General features: G+C 46.5%; 1 protein-coding gene across 1 annotated transcript; it reads right to left on the reverse strand.

The window, feature by feature from the left end:
- Positions 1-1355: 1355 nt before the first annotated feature.
- On the reverse strand, positions 1356-17521 carry LOC100753375 (sulfotransferase 2B1). The gene is made up of 7 exons (XM_027410623.2): positions 17431-17521; positions 16693-16856; positions 9045-9259; positions 8124-8250; positions 7868-7962; positions 3155-3335; positions 1356-1562 (listed from the first exon to the last, which is right to left on the reverse strand). The coding sequence occupies exons 2-7, from the start codon at positions 16832-16834 to the stop codon at positions 1447-1449; spliced, it is 876 nt and encodes a 291-aa protein (XP_027266424.1). The 5' UTR covers positions 16835-16856; positions 17431-17521; the 3' UTR covers positions 1356-1446.
- Between the last annotated feature and the right edge of the window lie 6388 nt (positions 17522-23909).

Genomic DNA, 23909 nt, shown 5'->3' on the forward strand with positions numbered 1-23909 from the left:
TCAGGTCAGCCTTGTTCCTCTCTGCAGGCAGCCCCAGGCCTGTATGTCTGATGGCCCCACCCTCGGGCTCCTCTTGCCCACGGACAGTGGAATGTAGTTATTCTTAGCTGGACTGACAAGCCTCGTGAGGATCTGAGTCTTAAGTTTTCACCTATGAAAACAGAGAAGCAGGATTTGAACCTTCCCTGCCTCTCCCAGGGCAGGCTTCGTGTTGCCTTTGCATTTCAATTTCCAGGGTACCCTCCTTCCCAACTCTCTTGGCGGCTCCTGGTCTGAGGTAGGCAAGCTGGGCTTGGCTTTTGACACCAAGACTCTGAGGGGGACAGTTGGTCAGTCACATTATTCTAGCAGCCTGCCTCATAGCTGGTACCTCCCTGCTTGTGGACTGTGGCTGGGGTTGAGCACTGGACACAAGGGCCACAATGTTCAGAATGCAGATTCTTTGGTGTCTGGATGTCTTAGTGTTCTATACTGGAACAGGCAAGAAGGTGCAGCTTCCGGCTCTGCACTCAGATCCTGACTAGGTCTCACGTGGTCTCGTGGCTCCTCTGGGCTGAGTTGTGGCCCACAGCAGGAAAAGAACATCATCATGTTGCCCTGTCCTGTGAGAAAACAGGGACACTTTCCAATAGCTGAGCCAAGGCCAAGGGTCTAGAGGGGGTTGGTCTCACTGCAGTGTGTGAGCAGACAGCTGATAGAACTGGCTGGAAATGAAAATAGGACTGAGCTCTGAATCAACCTGTACTAGAGCCAGCTACTTGGATCAAGGCACTTCTTGGCTTTAAGCCAGGACTGGCTTTTTGTCATAGTGCCATCAGAGTATTCCATGGAATGCAGGCAGATGGGCAGCACACAGGCATGGGGAGGACTGGGAGGGATTTTGCTGGCTTCACTTGCGTCTCGTTATGTCCAGAGCTGCCAACCCTTCTTCCCAGAGCAGAAGCTTGCTGCTGTGGACATGTGGCTGGGACAGCAGATGTCCTGATAGGCAGCCCACATACTCTGGGAGCCCCAGCGAGTGGGCAGGGACCTTTCCCATTACTTGGATTGGTTGATGTTTGTTCCTAATACTTACTTTGACTGCTCTGGTCTAGATTTGGTCTCTTAGGGGACCCTACAGGTCCTTCCCTGTTTTCTACATCTTTTCCCTTGCCCTTTGAAAAAATGATCCTGGCATGTAAGGTCTAGGGAGGTCACGTCTGAAGGTTCTGAAGAAAACTTTGGGATGGCAGCCCAGTAAAGAGCCAAGCGCTAGAGATAAAATGAGTCCTGGGGGTGTATATCCCTCTTTTCCCTCAAGTCCCAAGGTGGAGCATATGAAGCATACAGGCCCAGCAAGGAGCTTGGACAGTCTGTACAATGTGGACCTGGTCTTTTATTACTGGACCAGGGGCATAGCATAGAAGGAGGACAGGAGGACAAGCACATGTGAATAGGTCAGATGGGTCAGTCCATGGTCCATGGGAGGAGGAGGCCAGAGTCACCCATCTTGGACTGGTAGACAGCCTTGAACTTTTCATCCAGCTCAGGAGTAAAGTGTTCCCTCCAGTCCCCAACAACACCTGGGGGAGTAAGGGCAGATGGCATTGGCATGAGTCAGACAGGGAGAGAAGACGTAAAGGATACACGACAGCCAACCCTTAAGAGACTGACCACTCTTTCTCCATCCCCACACTCTGAATTATGTCCTGTGGGAGGCATGTGCACCTCCCATCTGATACCCAGGAATATGACTTAATTTGGAAATAGGTTAAGAGATGATAAGAGTGGTCTAACCTAGTGACTGGCATCATCATCAAGCATGGGAGTAGTCTAAAGTGATGCAACCAGAGACAGGGAACACTGCAGTACAGGAGTAAAAGAGGCAGAAGGAGCCTCCAGAGGGAGCATAGTCCAGGAAGGCCTTGTTCTGGCTTCCAGGGTTGTGTGAGAATGTCCCTTAGTCTGTAAGCTTTGGATGTCAGCCAAGGGACATGAGCACCCATGGCTGCCCCGTCCTGAAGCCACATTTCGCTGGGGGCTGGAGGCCAGCACCTGGGTTCACATACCCCTAAGACCTGTCCTGAGGATTTGTCCTGTTGGAGACTTTGAGGACAGTTCTAATTCTTCTGACTGTTAAGAACACAGGCATGAGGTCCTGGTGCACTGAGGTTTTTTTTTTTTTTTTTTTTTTTTTTAATCAGGGACAACAGCAAAGTATACTTTTAGTTGCCATGGGGACCCCACAGGCCTCTCCTTCTCTACAAGCAAGCATTCCACAGACACTCAGGTAGATTAAAGACCTTTTCCACAACCCACTCTTCAGAATTGTTTGGGCAGGGCTGGACTCAGGTAATCCTAGAACACACTGCCCATGATAATGGTGAAGGTCAGTTTCTTCTGGAAGAGTTGCCAAAGATGGAGTTAGGGTACTTTCTGAGAGGTATTTGGAAAGTTGGATGGCTCTGGGAGGAGAGGTTTGAGACAGAGCTGTAGCCTGGGACTAAAAGGAGACCACCAGAGGAGAATGGCATGGGACAGGGACTGTCCTCAGCCCTGCATGGATGCTGCTGAGGAACGAGGAAGGCCAGGGAGGAAGGTATAGAATGCAAGTAGACAGGGTAGGCTTAGGGGCTGTAACCAGATACAAAAAGATGGGATGCCAAGCGAGTGGTGTGCACCTTTAATCCCAGCACTCAAGAGGCAGAAGCATAAGGATCTCTGTGAATTCGAGGCTCAGAAAAGGGTAACATCACTAAAAGAAGATTAATTACAGGGATGTTTACCTTCTGCACATAATCAATGAGGTCAGATATAAAACATCTCAAAGCTTAGTTAGGGACAACCCACAATAAAACTGAAGGCTATTTAGAGACCTAAAAAGTTACTTCCCTAGATTAATTGGCCCTGTATGCTTTTTGTACAAATTCTGTTGATGAACAAAAACAAACAAACCGATAAAATCTACTCAGAAATGGGAATTAGTATCAGGCTAGCCACATTAGTACATGCCTATGGCTAAGAAGTTCAAGGTCTCCCTGAGCATTTTAGTAGATACAGATACAGAGCAAGCGCCAGGACAGCCAGGACGACTCAAAAATAAACAAAAGATGAGGGTTGACTGGTCTCAGGATGGGCCCCGGGCATTTGGATGGAGGCCAGGAGGGAAGCCTACCTTTCCTCAGGAACTTGCCCTGGCTCTGGTCTATAATCTCCTTGGACACAAGGCTGTAGTTGACCATGCTGCTCTGACTCATGAAGGAGAAGCTGCAGTGTTCCAGTATGACATCCTCCTCTTCTGGTCTCAGGGAGTGCCCCAGGAATTCACATAACTTCTGGATGGTACGGCGAGGTTCCTGGACCCAGAAAGACCCAGAGGAGTGGATACATATTTAAGACATTAAAATAATATAAGTAGGGACTAGAGAAATAGCTCAATGGATAAGGGTCTTGCGAAGGGCCCAAGTTCAGTTTCCGGCACCCACATCGAGCAGCTCACCGCCGCCTGTAACTGTACCTCCAAGGGATCCAATGCACACATATCCACACAGACACACATACATAAACAGTAAAAGTAACAAGCCTGGCATAGTGGCTTACACCTTTAACCCCAGCACTCTGGAGGTAGAGGCAGGTGGATCTCTGTAAGTTTGATGCCGGCCTTGGTTTACAGAGAGTTCCAGGACAGCCAGGGCTACATACAGAGACCCTGTCTCAACACCCCCTGAAATATATTAAAAATTGTACAAGTAATTAGAAGTGTGAACAACCATACTCAGTTCAATGTTATCTGGTAAAGGAAGTAGCTGGAAACAGCATAAAAGCCAACCATGATGGGAATTTATTTTAGCTATGTCTACACCACAGACTGTTTTGTAGTCATTAAGAATGCAAGGATGGGGGGGCTGGAGAGCACGGGGGAGCGCATGCTTTAGAAGGCAGAGCTAGAGAGGTGGAGTTGCTAAGGCCGTTCTGGAGCCCAGAGGATTGTGGGTGGGTCCCCACCATCAGAACTCTGAACTTGTTATACTGTTGAATTTTTGTTTTGCTTTGATTTGTGACTATGGTTTGGTTCCTCCCTCTTAGAGATGCTTTGAACTTTGAAAGAGATTTTGGATGTTTTAAAGAGACTGAACTTGTAAAGTGAATTTTTAAAGACTGTAGGGCCTTTGAGATGGAATGTATATGTACCCATTGGGACTGGGCTCCACACTCTGCATTTCGATTGGCTGTGGTTTTCTGTAGTGGTGTCCAGCTGTTGCAAAGAGAAATTTCCTTGATGAGGGGTGAAGAATACATTTATCAGTGGGTATAAGAAGAATACACCAGAGCGAGTGCCAGGATAGGCTCCAAAGCTACACAGAGAAACCCTGTCTCGAGAAACAAAAACAAAAACAAACAAAAAAGAATACAGACAAGTAGCATTATATGGAGTGAGAAGGTTGTATCTAGGAGTATATATGCACACAATAACAATGAAAGAAAAGGCCATGAATTTTAAGGAGAACAAAGGGAAGGCTATAGAGGAGTGGGGTTTGAAGAGAAGAAAAGGAAGGGAGACATGTTGTAATTATAATCTCAAAGCATAAAAATTTACTCTTTAAAAACTAAAAAAAATGGCCAGATGGTGGTGGTGCCTTTAATTCCAGCGCTTAGGAGGCAGAGGCAGACAGATTTCTGAGTTTGAGGCCAGCCTGGTCTACAGAGTGAGTTCTTTTGTGTGTGTGTGTGTTTTTTTGGGACAGGGTTTCTCTGTAGCTTTGGAGCCTATCCTGGCACTCTCTCTGGAGACCAGGCTGGCCTCGAACTCAAAGAGATCTGCCTGCCTCTGCCTTCCGAGTGCTGGGATTAGAAGCGTGCACCACCAACGCCCGGCCAGAGTGAGTTCTAAGACAGCCAGGGCTACACAGAGAAACCCTGTCTTAAAAAACAAAACAAACAAATAAATGGAATGTTTTATACTGTGATATTGCTATTAATATGAGGTATTTTTGGATACAGAAGAAAAAAATGACTATTGTTTAATAGTGTTGTATTAGTGTGTCAAGTCAACTAGGGGTCTATTGTCCTTGTGGCTTCTGCTAACTTGATGCAAAACTAGACAAATCTGGGAAGAGAGAATCTTGAGGAAATACCTTCGTAAGATTGGCCTTCAGGAAAAAACAGAGGAGCATTTTCTTGATTAATGACTGATATGGGAGATCCTAGGCCACTGTAGGACACAGAAATTAAAGCTCAGAGACACAACGAGGGACTCCAGGATGTCTGGTCTCAGCCCCTGTCAGATGCTGTGGCTGTGTAGATCACAGCCAGTGGCCAACCAGATCCACACCATCAATTGCCAAGGACTGGAAGCAGTTATACAAATCTTGAAAACCGAAACCTCAAGTATTAATATATTTTTGTGTTTAGGACATGTATTTGGCACTCAGAGATGTCATATCTTTAAAGAATTTTTATTAAAAAAAAAAGCTTTGAAAATTGAGCTTAATGTTTGTAACACAACTCATTTGGTTGGAAAGGCCTAAACCTCTACTGATGTGAATCTATTCATGATCATCTTTGTTCTCCTTGCTTTAATGTCTTGAGGCCAAACCAACGTTGTCTGCTGGGGGCGAATGTGTACAGTTTCTAAGACCCACCAGACCTTGGATTCCCAAAAATCCCTAAGCACACAATAGCCTCAACAGCTGGAGCCAGAGCTGCAGGCATCTGAAAGGTCAGCCCTGTGGATATCATTTAAAACATACTGTGAAGAAGTGGATTTCATCTTGTTATTCTGAGCTAAAATCTTGCTGTTTACACATAATATTGGAACAGCTCAGAGAACTTAAGGTTCTCCAGCATCACGCATCGAATTGCTGGCTGTGCCAGGGTGGGCTGAGTAATCAGAAAGCCTGTCTGTTCCATTAGAAAGTGCAGGGGCTGAAAGGAAGAGCAAATGGAGTGAATGTATTCATGCATCAAAACTGCTTATAGGAGCTTATCTAAATTTTCAAATGCAGTCAAATATGAATCAAAGATGACTTTGATGAATAAACACAAAAATAACATCAATAGGCTGAATGTATAACTTAAGGCACATGGGGAGACCAAAGAGGAGTCAGTTCTCCCTTCCACCATATGGGCTCCAGGGATCAAGTCAACAAATGCCTTTATCCACTGAGTCATCTCTTTGGCCCCTAACTTCTTTTTTATTCAGTGTGTGTGTGTGTGTGTGTGTGTGTGTGTGTGTGTGTGTGTGTGTCGCGTGCAGAGGCAAGAGGAAAATCTCAGGTACCATTCCTTAGAGAAATCCATCATATTATTTGAGAAAATGTCTATCACTGGCTTTCAACTCATCAAACAGACTAGACCAGCTGGCCAGTAAGTAAGCCTCAGGGATCTGCCTGGCTTTTTGATGTGGCTTCTTGGGATCAAACTCAGGTCCTCATACACATTCCAGGAGCACTTTACCAATTTAGCTATTCCCAGCCCCATAATCTATTGTTTTTTTTGTTTGTTTCTTTCTTTCTGGTTTTTTTTTTTTTTTTTTTTTTTTTGAGATAGGGTTTCTCTGTGTGGCCCTGGCTGTCCTGGAACTCACAGAGCCTGCTTCTGCCTCTTGAGTGCTGGGATTAAAGGTGTGTGCCACCACCGCCCAGACCCAGACCCAGAATCTTACAATTGTAATGTACATTACAACTTCCTGAAACTCAGGCTGGAGAGATAGCTCTGCAGTTAAGAACACTTATTACTCTTGTAGAGGAGTTGGGTTCAATTCCCAGCACCCACATGGTGGCTACAACTGTTCATAACACCAGTTCCAGGGGATCCAGTGTCCTCTTCTGACCTCATTGGGCACCAGACACACACATGGCACACAGACATACATGAATACAAACACTTATACACATAAGATAAAATAAAAATAAAAACTGGGCCGTGGTGGTACATGCCTTTAATCCCAGCACTTGGGAGGCAGAAGCAGGAGGAGCTCAGTGAATTTGAGGCCAATCTGGTCTATAGAGCTAGTTCCAGGACAGCTAGGACTGTTACACAGAGAAACCCTGTCTTGAAAAACGAAAAATAAGGGCTGGAGAGATGGCTCAGGGGTTAACAACCAATCTTCTGTTATGAAATCTGGTGCCCCCTTCTGGTGTGCAGATATACATGGAAGCAGAATGTTGTATACATAATAAATAAATAAAAACCTTTAAAAAAAGAAAAACAAAAAATAAGCTGGGCGTTGGTGGCACATGCCTTTAATCCCAGCACTCAGGAGGCAGAGGCAGGTGGATCTCTGTGAGTTTGAGACCAGCCTGGTCTACAAGAGCTAGTTCCAGGACAGCCTCCAAAGCCACAGAGAAACCCTGTCTCGAAAAACAACAAAAACAAAAAAAAAAAAAAAAAAAAAAAAAAAAAAAAGGAAGAAAGAAAGAAAGAAAGAAAGAAAGAAAGAAAGAAAGAAAGAAAGAAAGAGGAGCTGGAGAGATGGCTCAGAGGTTAAGAGCACTGACTGCTCTTCCAGAGGTCCTGAGTTCAATTCCCATCAATCACATCATGGCTCACAACCATCCGTTATGAGATCTGGTGCCCTCTTCTGGTGTGCAGATATACATGGAAGCAGAATGTTGTATACATAATAAATAAAAAAATCTTAAAAAGAATTACTTGAATCTCCTACCAACAAGACTCACAATAGCAGCTACTTTCAAAAAGCTAGAGGCAGGAGATTATGTCTGAACCAAGAGGAGCTAGAGATGCGGAAAGCACCAATATCATTGGCAGTCCTGTCTTAAGAAAACAAGCTTCACAGAATGTTCTGGAAGAGCTGGGGACACCAGGGCTTTGACTGAGGAAGACTTGGCTGTAGGTGGCCTGTTAGATACATGGAAGGGATGCCCACCTGGTGCAGCTCCTCATAGGTGACAAAAAGCAAATTTAGGTCGTTCTGGAGGCCCAGCCACCCCTTCACATGGTCAAACCAGGACCCGAAGAAGCCTGGGGAAGGAAGAAACAGAGAAGGTGCTGCAGTCCCAGCTGCATGTGGCGGGGACCCAGGAGGAGCAGGGTGACCTTAAAGGTGGCTAGAACAAAGAAGCAAATTTGCCCACCAGCTACATGAAAGGGGGCTCTGTGAGACCTCAGCCCCTGAGACCCACCTGTGCCCTGGAGAAACTCATCCACAAAATCTTCAAAGGAGCCAGGGTCAGGCAGGAAGCCAGCTATTCGGTGAAAGTGGTAGAACGAAACAACAGCGTCCTTGGGGTTCCGGGCCATGTACACCACCTGGTGGACAGAGTCCCAAATCTTAGTTCTCTGAGATTCAAGACTTCCCCAGCTGCTGTGACCTGAAGTGGCCGAGCCCTGGTCCCCTGCACCATTATAAAAGTGTGGGTTGGAAGAGTAGCACAATGCTGGCCTGGAGCCCCTAAAACTGTAGTGGTGAGTGGGTGCCAGACCTGGTCACTGAGCAGCCAGAGGTAAGGTCTTGTATGGCTAGTGAATGGGTACCCCCTGGGAGCAGGTTTTGGTGTCTGTATTGTTACATTAATTTTTCTTTCCTTTTTTTTTTTTTTTGTTATTCATTCCCTAAGGTTCCAGGCAGCTGATGGCCACCGTCACCCCACAGGGTAAGTGGGCCTTGCCTAGCAAAGTTCCATCAATCTCCAGGTCACCTGGATTCTGCTGGGAGGACACTGGCATGGACCTGTGTCTGCAAGACCTACTTGAGTTTCTCCGGCACCTCTCTACCAAGGTAGGAAGAGATCTCTCTTCCCCAGAGCCCACCACTGGTCAAGATGGATGACCCTGACATTCACTACACCTGGACAGGTTCATCCATCCTCCTCCCTCTGGCTTGGCTACACTGCTGGCCTGGCAGAGGCTTCCTGCTGTATAGACCTTGCCTCGACTCCAGCCTAGGTCTGATGCTGCTGCAGTTCTATCCTCCTATGTTCCACGGTCTTCACCCCAGGACTTGAAAGTGAAGCCGTATCCTTTGGACCCTTTTGACCCCCAAAGCCTGACTCCATCTTGGCTCTTGTGAAATGCTGAGGAGTGTGAAGGCACCTGTTTCCTACCTTGGCTTTGGACTTCATCAGAGCTGGGGCCAGGACTTTGGCACACAGGTGGGAGGTGAGCAAACGAGGCCAGGAGCTGTTAAGCTTGGGAAGGAGGCTGCTAAAGGAGGTTTGCTCTATCCAAGGCATTCGGGCCCAGTTGGGGAGGTGGTGAATAGGCCACAAGTGGCCCTTACAGAAGATAAGACTCAGTACCTGCTGCATCCACGTGGTACCTGCAGGACAAGGGGTATGAGTAGGGGGTGGGGCAGGTGATGGGGATGTGACTACTTCTGCCTAAGACACTGCACACTTTTTCTTTTTTTCCCCTCAGAGTAACAGATTAATTAGGTGCATTATTAACAGTGTAACCAGGATGTCGAGGGTTCTGAAGTGAGCCTAGTCCCCTACTTTCACTGTTCTACCTTCCACAGACCACAGACCCCAAATCTGGCCAGCTGAGTGCTCTGCCACTCTGTAATATGTTCCTTACTGCTATTTAAGACCTTAACCAATATGTTATTTGCTTTTTTGAGACAGTGTCTCTCTACGTAGCCCTAGCTGTCCTGGTACTCGATATGTAGACCAGGCTGGCTTTCACCTCACAGATCTGCCTGCCTCTGCCTCCTGAGTGCTGGGACTAAAGGCGTGCACCACACCTGGCCTTCAGTATAGCTTTTATCATCTGTATTTCTGCTAACATTCTGTACATGAGTGCTTAGGAGTTTTCTAGTCCCTCTCCTCAGCCATAACTAGATAAAATCAATTTAGGGGTTTTCTAAAGAGCTTGGGCTTTCTCCCCCTTCTGTCTTCTCCCTCCCTCCATTTCTTGGGGTCTAACAGGTGGAACCCAGGGCTATGTATGAATTAAGCAAGTACTCTACCACCACCAAACTCCCGATCCTTCCTCTTTTCTTTCTATGCTTTCACCACAAAATTGCCTACTTGAGCCAATGTAGATTTGGTTTTTGTTCTTTTATTTATTTATTTATTTATTGCTTTTCTTTTTTAGCACCTAAAATCTCTTCCATGCATTCTTTTTTTTTTAATTTATTTAATTTTTTTGTTTTGTATTTTTTTTTTTTTTTGAGACAGGGTTTCTCTATATTGTTTTGGAGGCTGTCCTGGAACTTGCTCAGTAGACCAGGCTGGCTTCAAACTCACAGAGATCCGCCTGCCTCTGCCTCCTGAGTGCTGGGATTAAAGATGTGCACCACCAACACCCAGCTCCCATCCCCACTTTTTTAAAATAATTTTTAATTTTTTGTTTATGATGTTTTGCCTGCATATATATCTGTTTGCCAAATGTGTGCCTGGTGCCTGGGAAGGTCAGAAGAGGGCATCGGTACCCAGAAACTGGAGTTGGAGGTAGTTGGGAGCCACCATGTAGGTGCTGGAATTTGAACCTTGGTTCTCTGCAAGAGCAGTTAGTGCTGTTAACCACTGAGCCATCTCTCCAGCCCCTCTTCCACACATTCTACCTTACAGCCCTAACTTGTTACTACAAAACATGTTTTGGGCTGGGGTTAGAGGCTTAATAGTAGATCACTCACCTAGCATCATGAAGCCTTAGGTTTTAGTCCTTGTCCCATAGAAACAAAAAAAAAAAAAAAAAAAAGGAAAAAAATCAGAGTCAGGAAGTGGAGAAATGGCCCAGTAGCTAAGAGCACTGGCTGCTCTTCCAGGGGATGTGGATTTGATTCCCAGAACCCACATGGCAACTCACAACTGTTTGTAATTCCAGTTCCAAGGGCATGACAACCTCTCTGGCTTCTGCAGGCACCAGGCATGCATTCATCATAAAGACAAACATGCAGACAAAGTACCCATATACATAAATAAAACTTTTTTAATAAAAAAAAAAAAAAACGAAGAAAATCACTTGTCCTCGTGTACCCCACAGTAGCAACTTAGAGGTAAAACAGCAGAGAAAACCCTACTATAGTAGTGACAGAGACCAACAGGAAGGAATGTGTAAAAGCTATGTGGGAAGAGTGTTCCCGCCTCTGTGAAGACATGGGGGTGGACTGGGCAGATGGAGAATCCTCTGTCCTTAGACAGGATGTCTTGACAAAATAAACAGACCAGTTCTTCCATGTTAATCTGTAAATCAAACACAATTCCAATAAAAATACCCTTAGGTTTCTACAGAGTCAGACAAATTGGTGCTGAAATTACACTGAAAAGAAACACATGGCAGCTAGGCCTCAGAACACAAATGGAGCTCAGTGGGGAACAACAGTGGCTCTGGCTGGAAGCCCAGTGATAGTCATAGTGGTCAGTAAAGTTAAGTTCAGAGCTATGGTCCAGTTCAACCCCTCTGGGTCCACAGAGTAGCTCTTTGGCAAAACGCAACAGGAGATCTGGACTTCACACCACACAGGAGTAAACCAAGTGTGAACATTGCAAACAAATGAACAAATTCCTCCTTTGATTTTTGATGTTGTTATTTGAGATAGGGTCTCATTATGTAGCTCTAGCTGTTGTAGAACTCACTACGTAGACCAGGCTTGCCTCAAACTCACAAGATCCATGTGTACCACCACACTCAGTAGCAAATTCCTTTATAACATTCATACAGTGACTGTTCCTAAGTATAACACAAAATATTATTGAGCCCACTCAAACTCAGAGGCAAGCAAGGGTAAGTCTGACAATACTTTGCTAGCCAGCACTAAGGCTTGAATCCAGAATGTCTCCAAAAGGCCTATGTGTTAGAAAGAGGGGGGAGACTGATGAGATGGGGACTGGTGGGAGGGCTTTGGGTGAGGGGTGTGTTTTCTGAGATAGTACTACCCCAGTTTCTTCTCTTCTCTTCCTTCTCCCTTCTTCTTCCCCTCCTCCTAGTCCTCCTCTTCTTTGAGATGGGTTCTCATGTTAAACTTGTGATTCTCCTGCCTCCACAACTGAGCACTTGCATGCTGGGATTACAGACATATGCTTCCATGTCTGCTTTATTTGTTTCTGGGCTTCAAGCCCTAGACATTGCCCATGCTAGGAATTACCCTTCCAACTTACCCATATCTCTTGGGTCTTTCTCTTGTTTTTTTTTTTTTTTTTTTTGGATGGATTCCAGGGCTTTGTGCATGTTAAGTGTTGTGTCACTAAATCACCTCATGGGTTCCTTCCTCTTCCTTCTTTTCACTTCTCAGCCATAAAAAGGGTGAATTTGCTCTGCCAAGACCTCTCTACCATGATGTGCCACAAGGCCAAAGCAATGGTACCCATGGGTCATGAACTGGGATCCCAAAACGGTGAGCCAACTTAAACTGTTTCTAATATGATTACTGTGGGTAAGTTTCAGAGTGAGGAGCCGGGTGTTGGTGGCGCATGCCTTTAATCCCAGCACTTGGGAGGCAGAGGCAGGAGGATCTCTGTGAGTTCGAGGCCAGCCTGGTCTACAGAGTGAGTGCCAGGATAGGCTCCAAAGCTACACAGAGAAGCCTTATCTTGAAAAAAACAAAAAACAAACAAACAAAAAAAGGTTCAGAGTGAGGGAAAGCTGACCCACATTCATCAATAGCCAGCTGATCAGTGCAGAGGGAAGAATTAGAGAGTCCCTACTGGTGGGACTTTAATCCAAGCAGTTGAAGAGGCAGAGGCAGGAGGATCTCCATGAGGCTAGTTTGGTCTACAAAGCAAGTTCCAGGCCAGCCATGGCTACATACAAAGACCCTGTTTCAAAAAAAGGAGGATGTTGGGAGCCAAAGTCTCAGGGCTTTCATTCTTGGCCGGCCACATACTTATATATTAACCTTTACATAGCAGCTCCCTAGAACCTCAGTTCAAGAAAAGAAACAACCCAGTCCTACACCCTACCTTCCACCCATAGGCTCAGTCACCTAGGCAACCCTTCCTGGACCTCTTTCTTACTCATGAACTCTTTACCTTGCCAAACATCCTCTCTTTGTGGTTTCCTAATATCCTGCCTACACTACACCTGGCTCACAAACAACCCATTCTACCTCTCCCCATATCCTGCTCTGCTGACTATATAAGCTAACCTGAGAAAAATAAAGTTTGCCACTTGATCAGAATCCTGTATTGTGGTCGTTCTTTCTGTGTCACTTGTCCCCATTCCCCATCCCTGACTCTCTTGCCTCAGGTTAATGTCCTGCAGGTCGGGACAGAGGAGGAAAAGAAAAGAACCAGTTTCAGTGTACCCACAAGACACATTTTCATTGCAAAGTGTAAAGCAGTAACTCCTCAGTAGTGCTGGCTCAGTGTGGGTTAACAATAAAGGAGGGCAACTGTAAAAATGCTATGTACAGCTGTTATGGGAACACATTCTCCTAGCCTTACCTTTTTTCTTTTATAAACATTTTATAAAAATGTCTTAGACTGAGACATGGTGGCACATCCTTTAATCCTAGCAGAATCAGTGGATATCCTTCAGTTCTAGGCTAGCCTGGTCTACATAGTGAATTCCAGGAGAGCTACAGAGAGACTATGCGTCAAAACAAACAAACAAGTAAATAAATCCTTAAATAAATAAAAACATCATACACCAAGATTAATCACAACATGCTGCCATCAACCATTTCTTTTTTCTTCTTTGGGGGGATGAGGTTAGAGACAGGTTTCTCTGTGTAACAGTCCTGGCTTCCTGGAACTTGATCTGTAGTCCAACTCAGAAATTGGGTGCCTCTGCCTCCCAAGTGCTGGGTTAAAGGCATGCACCACCACACCCGGTCATCAACCATTTCTTCCACCTATAATTTAGAACCTTTTTTCTCTCTGTCTCATCCTAGGCTGGGTACTGCTGCTTGTTCCCCAGGCCCACAAGGACTGCTTTATTCCTTTGTTCTGGGAGCAGTGGATCTGGGGCAGGCAAAGTTTGAGGGGGCACAGACCGTCCTGACACCTTCCCTATGGGACACTCACTGCCAAGTGCAGGGCCTATAAAGCTTTAGTGCTTTTTCCATGTTGCCTGAAGGCTGACCTCACTCTGTGGTAATGGCAAAATTAGCTTGAGTTTCTTCTACCTTCCTCACAATTTCATAGATTTGTTTTTCTCCACAGACCTTGGCATCCTGAGATGATTTTGTCTTTTCCTTATTAAGTTGGAAATGTCCACGTTTTCGGGAAGGAAGCATTCTTTGGCCCCTTTGTCTGCATTGAGCAGCATCATTGCTTGGGGATTGAGGGTCACTTGAACACAAGCACTGGATTCTTTGGCCATGTATTTGATAACTGGGAACTTTGCCATGAGATTAATGGGGTCAGTTCTGTATGCAGCATAGATACACTGGACAATTCACATTCTAGGTTGGATGAAGCAGACAGTGTGAGGTTTTTCATCACACAATTTAAGACAGTAGTTAGTGATTTCTAGAATTTTCCCTTTAATGTGTTTAGACCACTACTGATTATGAGTAACTGAGATCACAAATAACAGGGAAATGACCTGACGATATCAAGGAGATAAGAGACATGGATATAAAAGGTGTCACTGAAAGGTTCTGAAATCATACAGAAACTGAGCGGGAATTGCTTCCAGAGAAGGCTAGGGCTTTCCACCTTCCTGCCTTATGGACATCTGAGTCATCATTCATTGCTTTTATGAATACAAGCAGAATGGTGCAGCTGTCTCTGTGCCCTCTGGAGCAGGAAGGGGTGAGAGTTACTGGGGTGTAGGTGTTGTCCCATTCTTTAAAGCCAATTAGTGTCTGGGAGCTTGTCGTGTAGGGACACAAGTGGCAGCTATGTTGGTAAGAAGTAGACACAAAAGCAGGTTTTCTGAGAAGGGAGAGAGAGACACCCCGGGGGCCGTTGTGCTCTGGCAAAGCAAGACCCAGCTTTGAATGTCTATTCTAGCCTTGGTGATGGTCTTTGCAGAAAGCCTATCTGGCACATGCCTTTAATCCCAGCATTCAGGAGGCAGAGACAGGTGGATCTGTGTGAGTTTGAGGCCTGCCTGGTCTACTGAGCGAGTTCCAGGATAGCCTCCAAAGCTACAGAGAAACCCTGTCTTGAAAAACAACAACAAAAATTGTAACCCAGGTCCTTACCTACACCAAGCAAACACTCCACAGGGCTGTGCCACAGCCCATTTCTCTATTTTAGATGTTTGAAAGGAGCTTTGGCCATGAGCAAAGAGGAAGGTGCTCTGGGGAACTGTACAGGGTCTTTTCCCCTCAAGCAATCACCCTTTCCTGGGTCCCCTTCAGAGATCTCAAATACTAGGGCCCTAGATGCTTCGGAATGGTAGATCACTGGACCCTCCCTTAGCTTCTCTAGCTTTCAGGATGGGGAGGGAAGTTACCACCTTTTCTAAGTCAGACAGAACCAGCCTAAGCAAATGCAAGCCAGAAAAGGCTCTTCAGAGCAGATATGGCCCTTTCCTCCCATCCTGGCTCTACCTAGTTCACTGAGCGGTAACAAAAGTCAGAAGTCAGTAGTGTATCTTGCTAACTACAGGCTGGGGCCTGCTCTGTCTGGATTTGCTCACACAGTTATTGAGGGATGATCCCCCCCCCCACCCGCCTCATGCAGGGACACTGACCTCCTAGATCCAGGACCCAGGCAGCACTTAGGGCCCATAACTCTGCTGTCCTATCCTGTAATAGGAGAGAGAGAGAGAGGAGAGAGAGGAGAGAGAGAGCTGTAGGCACAGCCTAAGGGGTCCGGGTCCAGGCCCAGGCCCACCCACTGCATTCCTTCTGGTGGGAAGCCTAGCCGACAGATCAGGCTCCCGGATAGATGTGCTGAGTTGTGAAGGGAGTAGGGGGGAGGGGAGCAGGGGGAGGGGAGAAAGGATCAGGGGAGGGGAGCAGGGTGACTGGGAAGGAGGGCGGTTATGTGGGTGGAGGGGAAGCAGGTCTGGTGTAAGAGGAAGAGGAGACAGGAATCTGAAGTGTAGAAAGGGCACCTGGCTCTATCTGCTGAACTGTTCGCACATCTAGGTCACTGATAGCCCAGGAGACCCTGGTGGCCAAGTCACAGGAGGCAGATCTTACTGTTAATGGTCCCCAAGAGACAAAGACAAGCCCTAGCCCTGACTGGGACACTCACCTTGGGTGCCTATCCTTATGGATTCAAGATGGAGAGAATGGCCATGCAGGACCCTGCAGAGCCACGCTGGCACCCCAACCACACTGCAGGAAGGGAAAGCAGACAGTGCTATGGGATTAGAGGGCCCCTGTCCCCACACAAACACACTTCACTGAGGTGATATACACCATTCACCTCAGCATGGCTCAGGACCAGGCAAAGCTTGTCCCCAAAAGACCACATGCCTAAGAGCACCCCAGATGGAGCCCGATTCTGAGCACACAACCCACATCACCGCCAGCATTCTTCCCACAGGCTCCGAAACATGTTCACGCAAGCTCAGCAAGATTAGAGAAGTTAGTGGGAACCCGACAAAAGTATGTGGGAGGCTGCGGTGCCCAGGGTAAGGACGTGCTACAGCTTCTGTGTCACTAGGTAGAAGAATGACTGGCCAACTAGGCTACTAGGGCTCATGGAGCTGGTAGGTTACCATCTGGTATAGACTCGGGCCGGGCAGGCAGGCAGCCCTACAGCTCACACCAGAGTCACAGGTGACAGGGAGAGGGCCCAGGGGTCTACTTTACAGTGCCAAGACAGGGAATGAGGCCCTGTGATGAATAGGAACACTGACATCCCTGGATTGTCCAGGCTCCTTGTCCCAGTCCCAGCTTCTCACCTGACTTGGGGAATGTCACCAAGAGGATGTCTGTGTCCTGGAACTGGAAAGCACAAGCCGCTTTAAGGGACTCCAGAGTGTGCATGAACCCTGGGAAGCGGATGCCATCGAAGATTTCAGTGGTGTTCATGCGTTCACTCATGCTGGTGCTGGCGGGAGTGAGGCTGTAGGTGAGGGAGTCTGTTACTCAGGGCCCAAGCTCTTTCCAGCAGCTGCAAGCCAGTCTGCCATTCCATCATTAAGAAGTTGAGATCGGTCCACATCAGGTGGCTGCTGGACCATCTCAGAACCTTGGTCAGACTTGCCTGTCTTCTGATCAAGGAGGTCCCTATCCTCTCTCTGAGCATACAGATCTCTGTGCTTTGGTTTTGGGCTGGTGGTGGCATCTGTCTGGCCTTGAGACTGTAGCCCATTGCTTGGCAGAATTCTGCCTTGGCTCCTAGTTCTTGGCCACTTGTATGCAGGGCTGCCACTCAACAGCAGACGTGTGGTTTTGACATATTGTGAACATCTTCGTGGATTTGAGAGCTGCTTATCTCATTCCCAGAAGCCCCAAAGCACTAGTGGGAACTGTGTCCAAAAGCCCCATCTACCAGAGAGACAGTTCCCATCCACACCCTCCCTTCAGACTTCCCACACAGCTGCCCTGTCTGGACTGACAAAAATGCTTCTGCTGAATCCTGGAGCAGCCCCTGACATTAGCCCCACCTCCCGTGTCCCCTCGGAATCCCCACTCACCCACAAAGTCCTTCTCGGCGAGCTGTGCCTCGCTGTCTGTACGCAGCCCTAGAAAAAGTGGCTCAGGCTCTACTTGGGCAGTTCCAAAGAGGCTCCACCCTAGAGCTGCAGGGCCCTGGGGCAAAAGACTGCAGGGTGCCCCGCCCCCAACCAGACCCATTTGGGGGAGGGGCTGGGAAGAGCGCCCCCATAGGCAAGCAGTAAGTAAATAATGTTCAGGACAGAAGCCATTCTTGAGCGGACTAAGGTAGAATTTAACAGTGACCTGATATGACAGTTTTCCTGTTTGAAAAATTCTCCCCTGAGGAGACACTGGCCAGGAAGCGGGCAGTGCAGCATCCCTTTCTCTGTATTTTGACAACGCAAGAGGGCAGCTTTCTCTGCCACCCTAGAAATCATTTTTATGCTGTTTATGTAAGTTTTACACTTGTGGTAAGTAGTAGTACAGTACAAAGTATTCAGTGCTCTAACAAAGTATGTCCAGGAAGACTTTTCCAACTCCGGACACCGCCAGCCACCAGCCACCAGCCACCGCTTCCCTGGCCTCACCGTTGCATTACACAGCTTCAAGAAGCCCAAAAGTATCTTACTACCTACATACAATACTACTCGCAACAACCAATGCCCTGGAGATTTGTATACAAAAAAAAAAAAAAAAAAAAAAAAAAAAAACTTCTTCCATTTTTTCAGAATATTTGTTTTTGTTTTTTTTTGTTTGTTTGGTTGGTTTGGGTTTTTATTCTGTTTTGACCCGTTATGCTGAAGGGGAACACCGGGGCTCCATTCTCTTTGTCTCTTACAGGTGGTAAGTGAGTCATTATTACACAAACCCATGAAGCACACACTGACCTTTGCATCCGCTTATCCTTGCCTGTCCTTTAACGGGAAGCTCCAGCCCCTGGTCCTTCTTTTCAGATTTTCCCAAGAAGAAATCAGCTCACAATTTCAAACCCAGACAGATAACAGCCAAATTCTCCAAAGGTTCAGCTAAACTGATTTCACTAATTTACACACCATGAGATTACCATATGCGTGACTGGGACAGACAACAAACAGTTCAAGCTTCCTAAAAACTCCTTTTGAGCTTCTCAAAATAAACCTGTGTCCTTCCCAGATAAGAGTTACACAGGCCTATCATCACCATCCCTTGTTTCCTTTGTCCATGAATGGGCTAATGTATGAGCATTCTTTTATATTCCTGCTACAGTCTTGCTTATGACTTTCATCCATGTCATTGTGTGTACAGGTACTTACTCTACATGGCTGTGCTGTGTTCCACTGTATACATATTTGTTCACCCATTCACTGTGTATGGATGGACATTGGGCCTGTTTCCAGTTTAATAGCTTTGTTGAGATTAATTCATATAATGGGCTGAAGATGTAGCTCATTTGGAAGAGTGTTTGCCTAACATTCATGAACCCTAGATTCAGTCCCTGGCGATATATATATATCTCCAGTACTCAGGAGGTAGAAAAGAATAAAAAGAAAATTAAGGTCATCAGCTACATAGTGAATTTGAGGTCAGCCTGGGCTACATGAGACACTGTCTCAAAAAGGCTAGGGGAATAGAGAGATGAGTCAGCAGTTAACTGTACTCTTGAAGAGGACCTGGATTCAGTTATTCAGTCCCCAGCACCCACATTGTGGCTCACAACTATCTGTTACTCCAGCTCCAGGGGTTTCGATGGATAGGACATTCTTCTGGCCAGCAAAGGTACTGCACCCACATTGTACAAATACATACATGCAGGCAAAACACTCATACAGATGAATTTAAAATAAATTTTAAAGATTTTTTTAAAAGATGTAATTCATATAACTTCTATTATGGAATGAATATTTGTATCCCACCCCCAAATTCATATGCTGAAATCCTAATTCTCAATATGATAATACCAGGAGTTGGGCCTTTGGGAGGCAGTAAGGATAATGGGACTACTGTATTTATTTGCTTGTTTGTTTATTCTCTATCTTTGTTTTGTTTTTTTGAGACAGGGTTTCTCTGTGTAGCTTTTGGAGCCTTGCACTCGCTCTGGAGACCAGGCTGGCCTCGAACTCAGAGAGATCCGACTGCCTCTGCCTCTCGAGTGCTTGGATTAAAGGCATGCACAACCACCGCCCATAATATTTATTTATTATGTATACAGTGTTCTGCCTTCATGTTATGCCTGCACACCAGAAGAACACATCAGATCTCATTATAGATGGTTGTGAGCCACCATGTGGTCACTGAATTAAATTAGGTCCTCTGGAAGAACAGGCAGTACTCTTAACCTCTTAGCCATCTCTCCAGCCCTAATTAAATATCAAAAGTAAGAGACAGAGAGGTGTACACTGGGAAGCAGAGGCAAGAGGATCATACCAACAAACCCAACATGAGTTACCTAGTAGGACACTGGTGTGTAGTTTCTGTTTTGTTTGACATAGACATAGAGTCTATGTCCTAGCTGTTCTGGAGCTCAATTTGTAGACTAGGCTGACATCGATCTCACAGAGATGCTCTTTACTCTGTTCCCTAAGTGCTGGGATTAAAGGCATGTGCCATCATGCTTGAGCTAAAACCCTGTTTAAAGAGAGAGAGTTGTAGGAATGATCTATGAGCTTCTAGATATGCTGTGAGCAGATTCTTACCTCCTGTAGCCAAGGGAAGACATTGCTAAAAGTGAAACTCAGAGTCTCAGCCTTTGAGTGAAAAAATGGGGTCCTGTCCTGAGATCGGAACATGCAGAAAGACCCTGGTAAGCTGGGGACACTGGACTGCTAAGCCGTGACTCTTCCTTACAAGTGAAGGGCAGGTCTCTCCACTCCCAGCAGGAATGACCTTTAATTGGACTTTTCACTGCTGTGGCAAAATACCTGAGAGAAACAACTCCAGAGAAGAAAGATTTGCTTGCAGTATCAGGAATTTCATTCCATCATAGTGACTGGGTGTGTGAGAACAGGGCAGCTCACACTATGACAGCCAAGACACACAAACACACAAAACACAAATACACACAAGCACACACACGAGCACACATACATGACACACATGTGCACAATGCACACATGAGCACACACACATGCATACCACACGAGCACACACACATGAGCACACACACACACTTGAGCACACACACACAGGAGCACACACACATGGGGTGGGGGCTGCTCGCCTTGACTACCTGCTATGGTGGGTATTCTCCACTTTTCTTTTTATTTCACCCAAGCTGTCAGTCTATGGGATGGTGCTGCCCACTTTCAGGATGGGTTTCTTCTCCACTCGGTTTGTCTTCTCTATAACAAAACTTCAGTCCCAGAAAGAGACAAATGAGGCCACAAGAAGGCACATCACACTATTGAGGAATCACTGAGTATGAATGAAACAATGACCCACTTTGGAAAACAGCAGGTCTGCCTTGGTTTAGGGAGGAAAGACCCACAGGTATGAGAACATTGGGATGTCAGTGTGCAGTAGTCATATAGGTCCTTGAATACACACTCAGGGATGGCACAGAAGACACCCTGGACTGCACAGCACTATGAGAGATAAGTCTACTTAGAGTCTGAGGAGCTCCGGGCACTGATTGGCTTGGGAAGGACAGGCAATCGGGGAGAATGGTGTGGACGTGAGTCATTATAAAGGAATCCCTGGCTGGGGCCTCAGACCCTTCATCACAGCAGGATGGAATCATAGTATCAAAATCCAGGCCATTTTTGGGTAATTCGTGCTTGCTCAAGAGCAATAGCTCAAGGGCAACTGGACTGTGTTCCTGGACACTGTGACACCTGCGACCTTGGAGAAGTAATCATACTGTTTGGACTTTATCCTCCCCACAAGGTAGCGTGTGTGTGCAAAGGATGAGAGTTCTCTCAGGCAATACATTTTGTGGCAGCAAATAATTAGGAATACTCTAAGTGGGCCTGGCAAAGTGACAGAAAACTTCAATCATTCAGGAGGCTGAGGCAGGGGGATCATAGTAAGTTTAAGTCCTAATGTGAAACGCAGTTAATGCAGATTGCAATGGAGTCAGAGCTAGTTTGAGGAGCAGATCATTTATTAGGAAAGTACTCACTCGAGTACAACCAGGTGGGTCATGGAACAGAGAGAGCCGCATGCGTGTGTGCGACCCTCATATTTAAAGTCTTGCTATGTCAGTCTGACCAAGTGTTCGTGGTCTGCGTCACCTGTGCCAGCCCCCAAGCAGGCATGACCCCTACAGAGTCCAGTCTGGGCTACAGAGTGAGTGAGACATTGTCTCAGAAAACAAACAAAAACCAAGCAAAAATCTCTATACAAAATCCTAAATGGAAGGGCCCCTGAGAAGAGGAGGACTGTCTCTTGTCAATCAGCTCCGTGATCACTGTGCTGAGGAAGTTTCCTTTCTCAGTCTGTTAGAAATCTTGCTTTTACTAGGGCAGTAATGGACAGCCTTGCTATAAACATGTACATATCTGCACTTGTGTCCTTTGTTTGTTTGTTTTGTTTTTCAAGACACGGTTTCTCTGTGTAGGTCTGGCTGTCCTGGAATTAACTCACTCTGTAGACCAGGCTGGTCTTGAACTCACAGAGAACTGCTTGCCTCTGCCTGGAGAGTACTCGGATTAAAGGTGTGTACCACCGCCGGCTTGTATGTGTTTTTTTTTTTTTTTTTTTTTTTTTTTTTTTTTTTGAGATAGGGTTTGTCTGTGTAGCTTTGGAGCCTGTCCTGGTACTCGCTCTGGAGACCAGGCTGGCCTCGAACTCACAGAGATCCGCCTGCCTCTGCCTCCCGAGTGCTGGGATTAAAGGCGTGAGCCACCAATGCCCGGCTTGTATGTATATCTTAAGTACTCCTATATGTACGCTGTATTTTCACAGCTAAAATGTTTACTACAAAGAAGAAGGAAGGCTTGCTTGTCCTAATAAAGCTGTGTCTCAGAGCTAACTTGCAAAGTTCAATTGCAGACTAAGGCTCTTGCACCCTAGGGGGGAAATACCAGGTGCATTGCCATCTGAGAGGCTACCTCAAGGATGCCCACAGGAAACGTGGAAGCTAATGAAAGTGGCTCCACTCTGGGGAGAGGACTGGTATTCTAGTACATAAGGGCTCAGAAAGGAAGGGATAGGAAAGGAAGCATTTCAGCACCAAGTTTCCTTCTCCCTGTCTTGTCTTCTTTCTTCCTGACCCTCATGCCTTCTCTTTCACCCCTCCTCCCCAATAAAAGAACACAGGAGGAAACTGGGCTAGGAGAGGTCTGGGAGGAAAGGCAGGTGGTGGGGTGGAGCCAGCATCTATGAGACCGGGAGCTACCCAGGCTAAGAGGGCCTTTCTGAGACAAACCTGTACATTGCTGGGGTGAGTGGGCTGGGGGGGGGTGTCAAAGGACGGGTGGGGACTCAGTGGGCACCCTCCTAGAGAGTCATCGTCTGGAGGGAAGACTTGTCCCGTCAGCAGGACACTCTTGGAGCCTAGAAACAGATGTTCAGGGAAGGTTATCCACTGGCTATGGGGGTGGGAGAGCTGTCTTGGCGATGACCTTTTGTGGTCTGGTTGTCTTTATAGCGGTGAGTCCTCTTCTCTGCCCGTAGGCTCCAGCTTCTTCCTCACCCCTCTGCTGTCCTCTTTGCCTCTTTGTGTTCCTTCTTTGCTTTCCTTGAGACTCTTCAACCTGTCCCTTTGTTCCCAAAGCCTTCCCGGGAATGGGGTGAGGGGCCAGGTGCAATTCTTACTCCTGTTCTGGAACTTTCAGCATGGTTATCTCCTTTCTTACCCAACTGAAGGCAGGCCCTCATCCTGCCACTACAGTTTCTGCATAAGGAGATGTTTGTTAGAGGTAAGGTTGTTTGAGAGGGGGAAAAAAAATCAAGCACTATGGGCTTCAGTGGAACAGGGGCTGTGTTCATTCTCTCTGAGCCCAGAATGTTCTGTCCTCCTGGCAGCAGTAGTCCTGCAACAGCAGTGACACAAAACAGCATGAGAACATTCAGGGAACACGATTTATATGAATGTAAAGGCATGTCCTCTGCTATGTCTTTTTTTGGTATGCCAAGCCTAAATACTTAGGCCCTGATGTTTGCAGCTGTCTGGACTGGTTCTGGTATAGACTGAATCTTTAGGTATCTCTGTCTGGTCACATGCTTCAGTCTTCTTCAGGCAACACTCATTTAAGGCCGGCGTTAGTCCCAGTACTCAGAAAACATAGGCAGGGGGATCTCTGTGAATTTGAAGACAGTCTGGTCTACAGATTGAGTTCCAGGCCAGCCAGTGCTACACAGCCTATCTGACTGACCACAAAAATAACTCTTTAACATAGTCATAATTGTGCAGGAAGAGGGGCCAGAGCTCAGTGGAGGAGTGCATGCCTAGCCTGTGGAAGGCTCTGAAATGAAAACACAGCACAGCACGATTGTATTACAAGCCCTGGTCATTATCCTTAGATTTGATTTGAATTTCTTTGGGTTTTTTGTTTGTTTGATTTTGTTACTTGGGACAGTCTATGTAGCCTTGGCTGTA

This window comes from Cricetulus griseus, chromosome 3 (assembly GCF_003668045.3).
Source record: "Cricetulus griseus strain 17A/GY chromosome 3, alternate assembly CriGri-PICRH-1.0, whole genome shotgun sequence".
Classification (NCBI taxonomy): Eukaryota; Metazoa; Chordata; class Mammalia; order Rodentia; family Cricetidae; genus Cricetulus; species Cricetulus griseus.

What these genes read in the sequence shown, in the direction of transcription:
- LOC100753375 (XM_027410623.2), bottom strand. Translation starts at nt 16,834, where the DNA reads ATGAGTGAACGCATGAACACCACTGAAATCTTCGATGGCATCCGCTTC. An exon ending in TGATGAAGTCCAAAGCCAAG is followed by an intron (nt 8,251 to 9,044) that starts GTAGGAAACAGG and finishes TCTGTCCACCAG; the next exon opens with GTGGTGTACATGGCCCGGAA. An exon ending in TGAGTTTCTCCAGGGCACAG is followed by an intron (nt 7,963 to 8,123) that starts GTGGGTCTCAGG and finishes TTCCTTCCCCAG; the next exon opens with GCTTCTTCGGGTCCTGGTTT.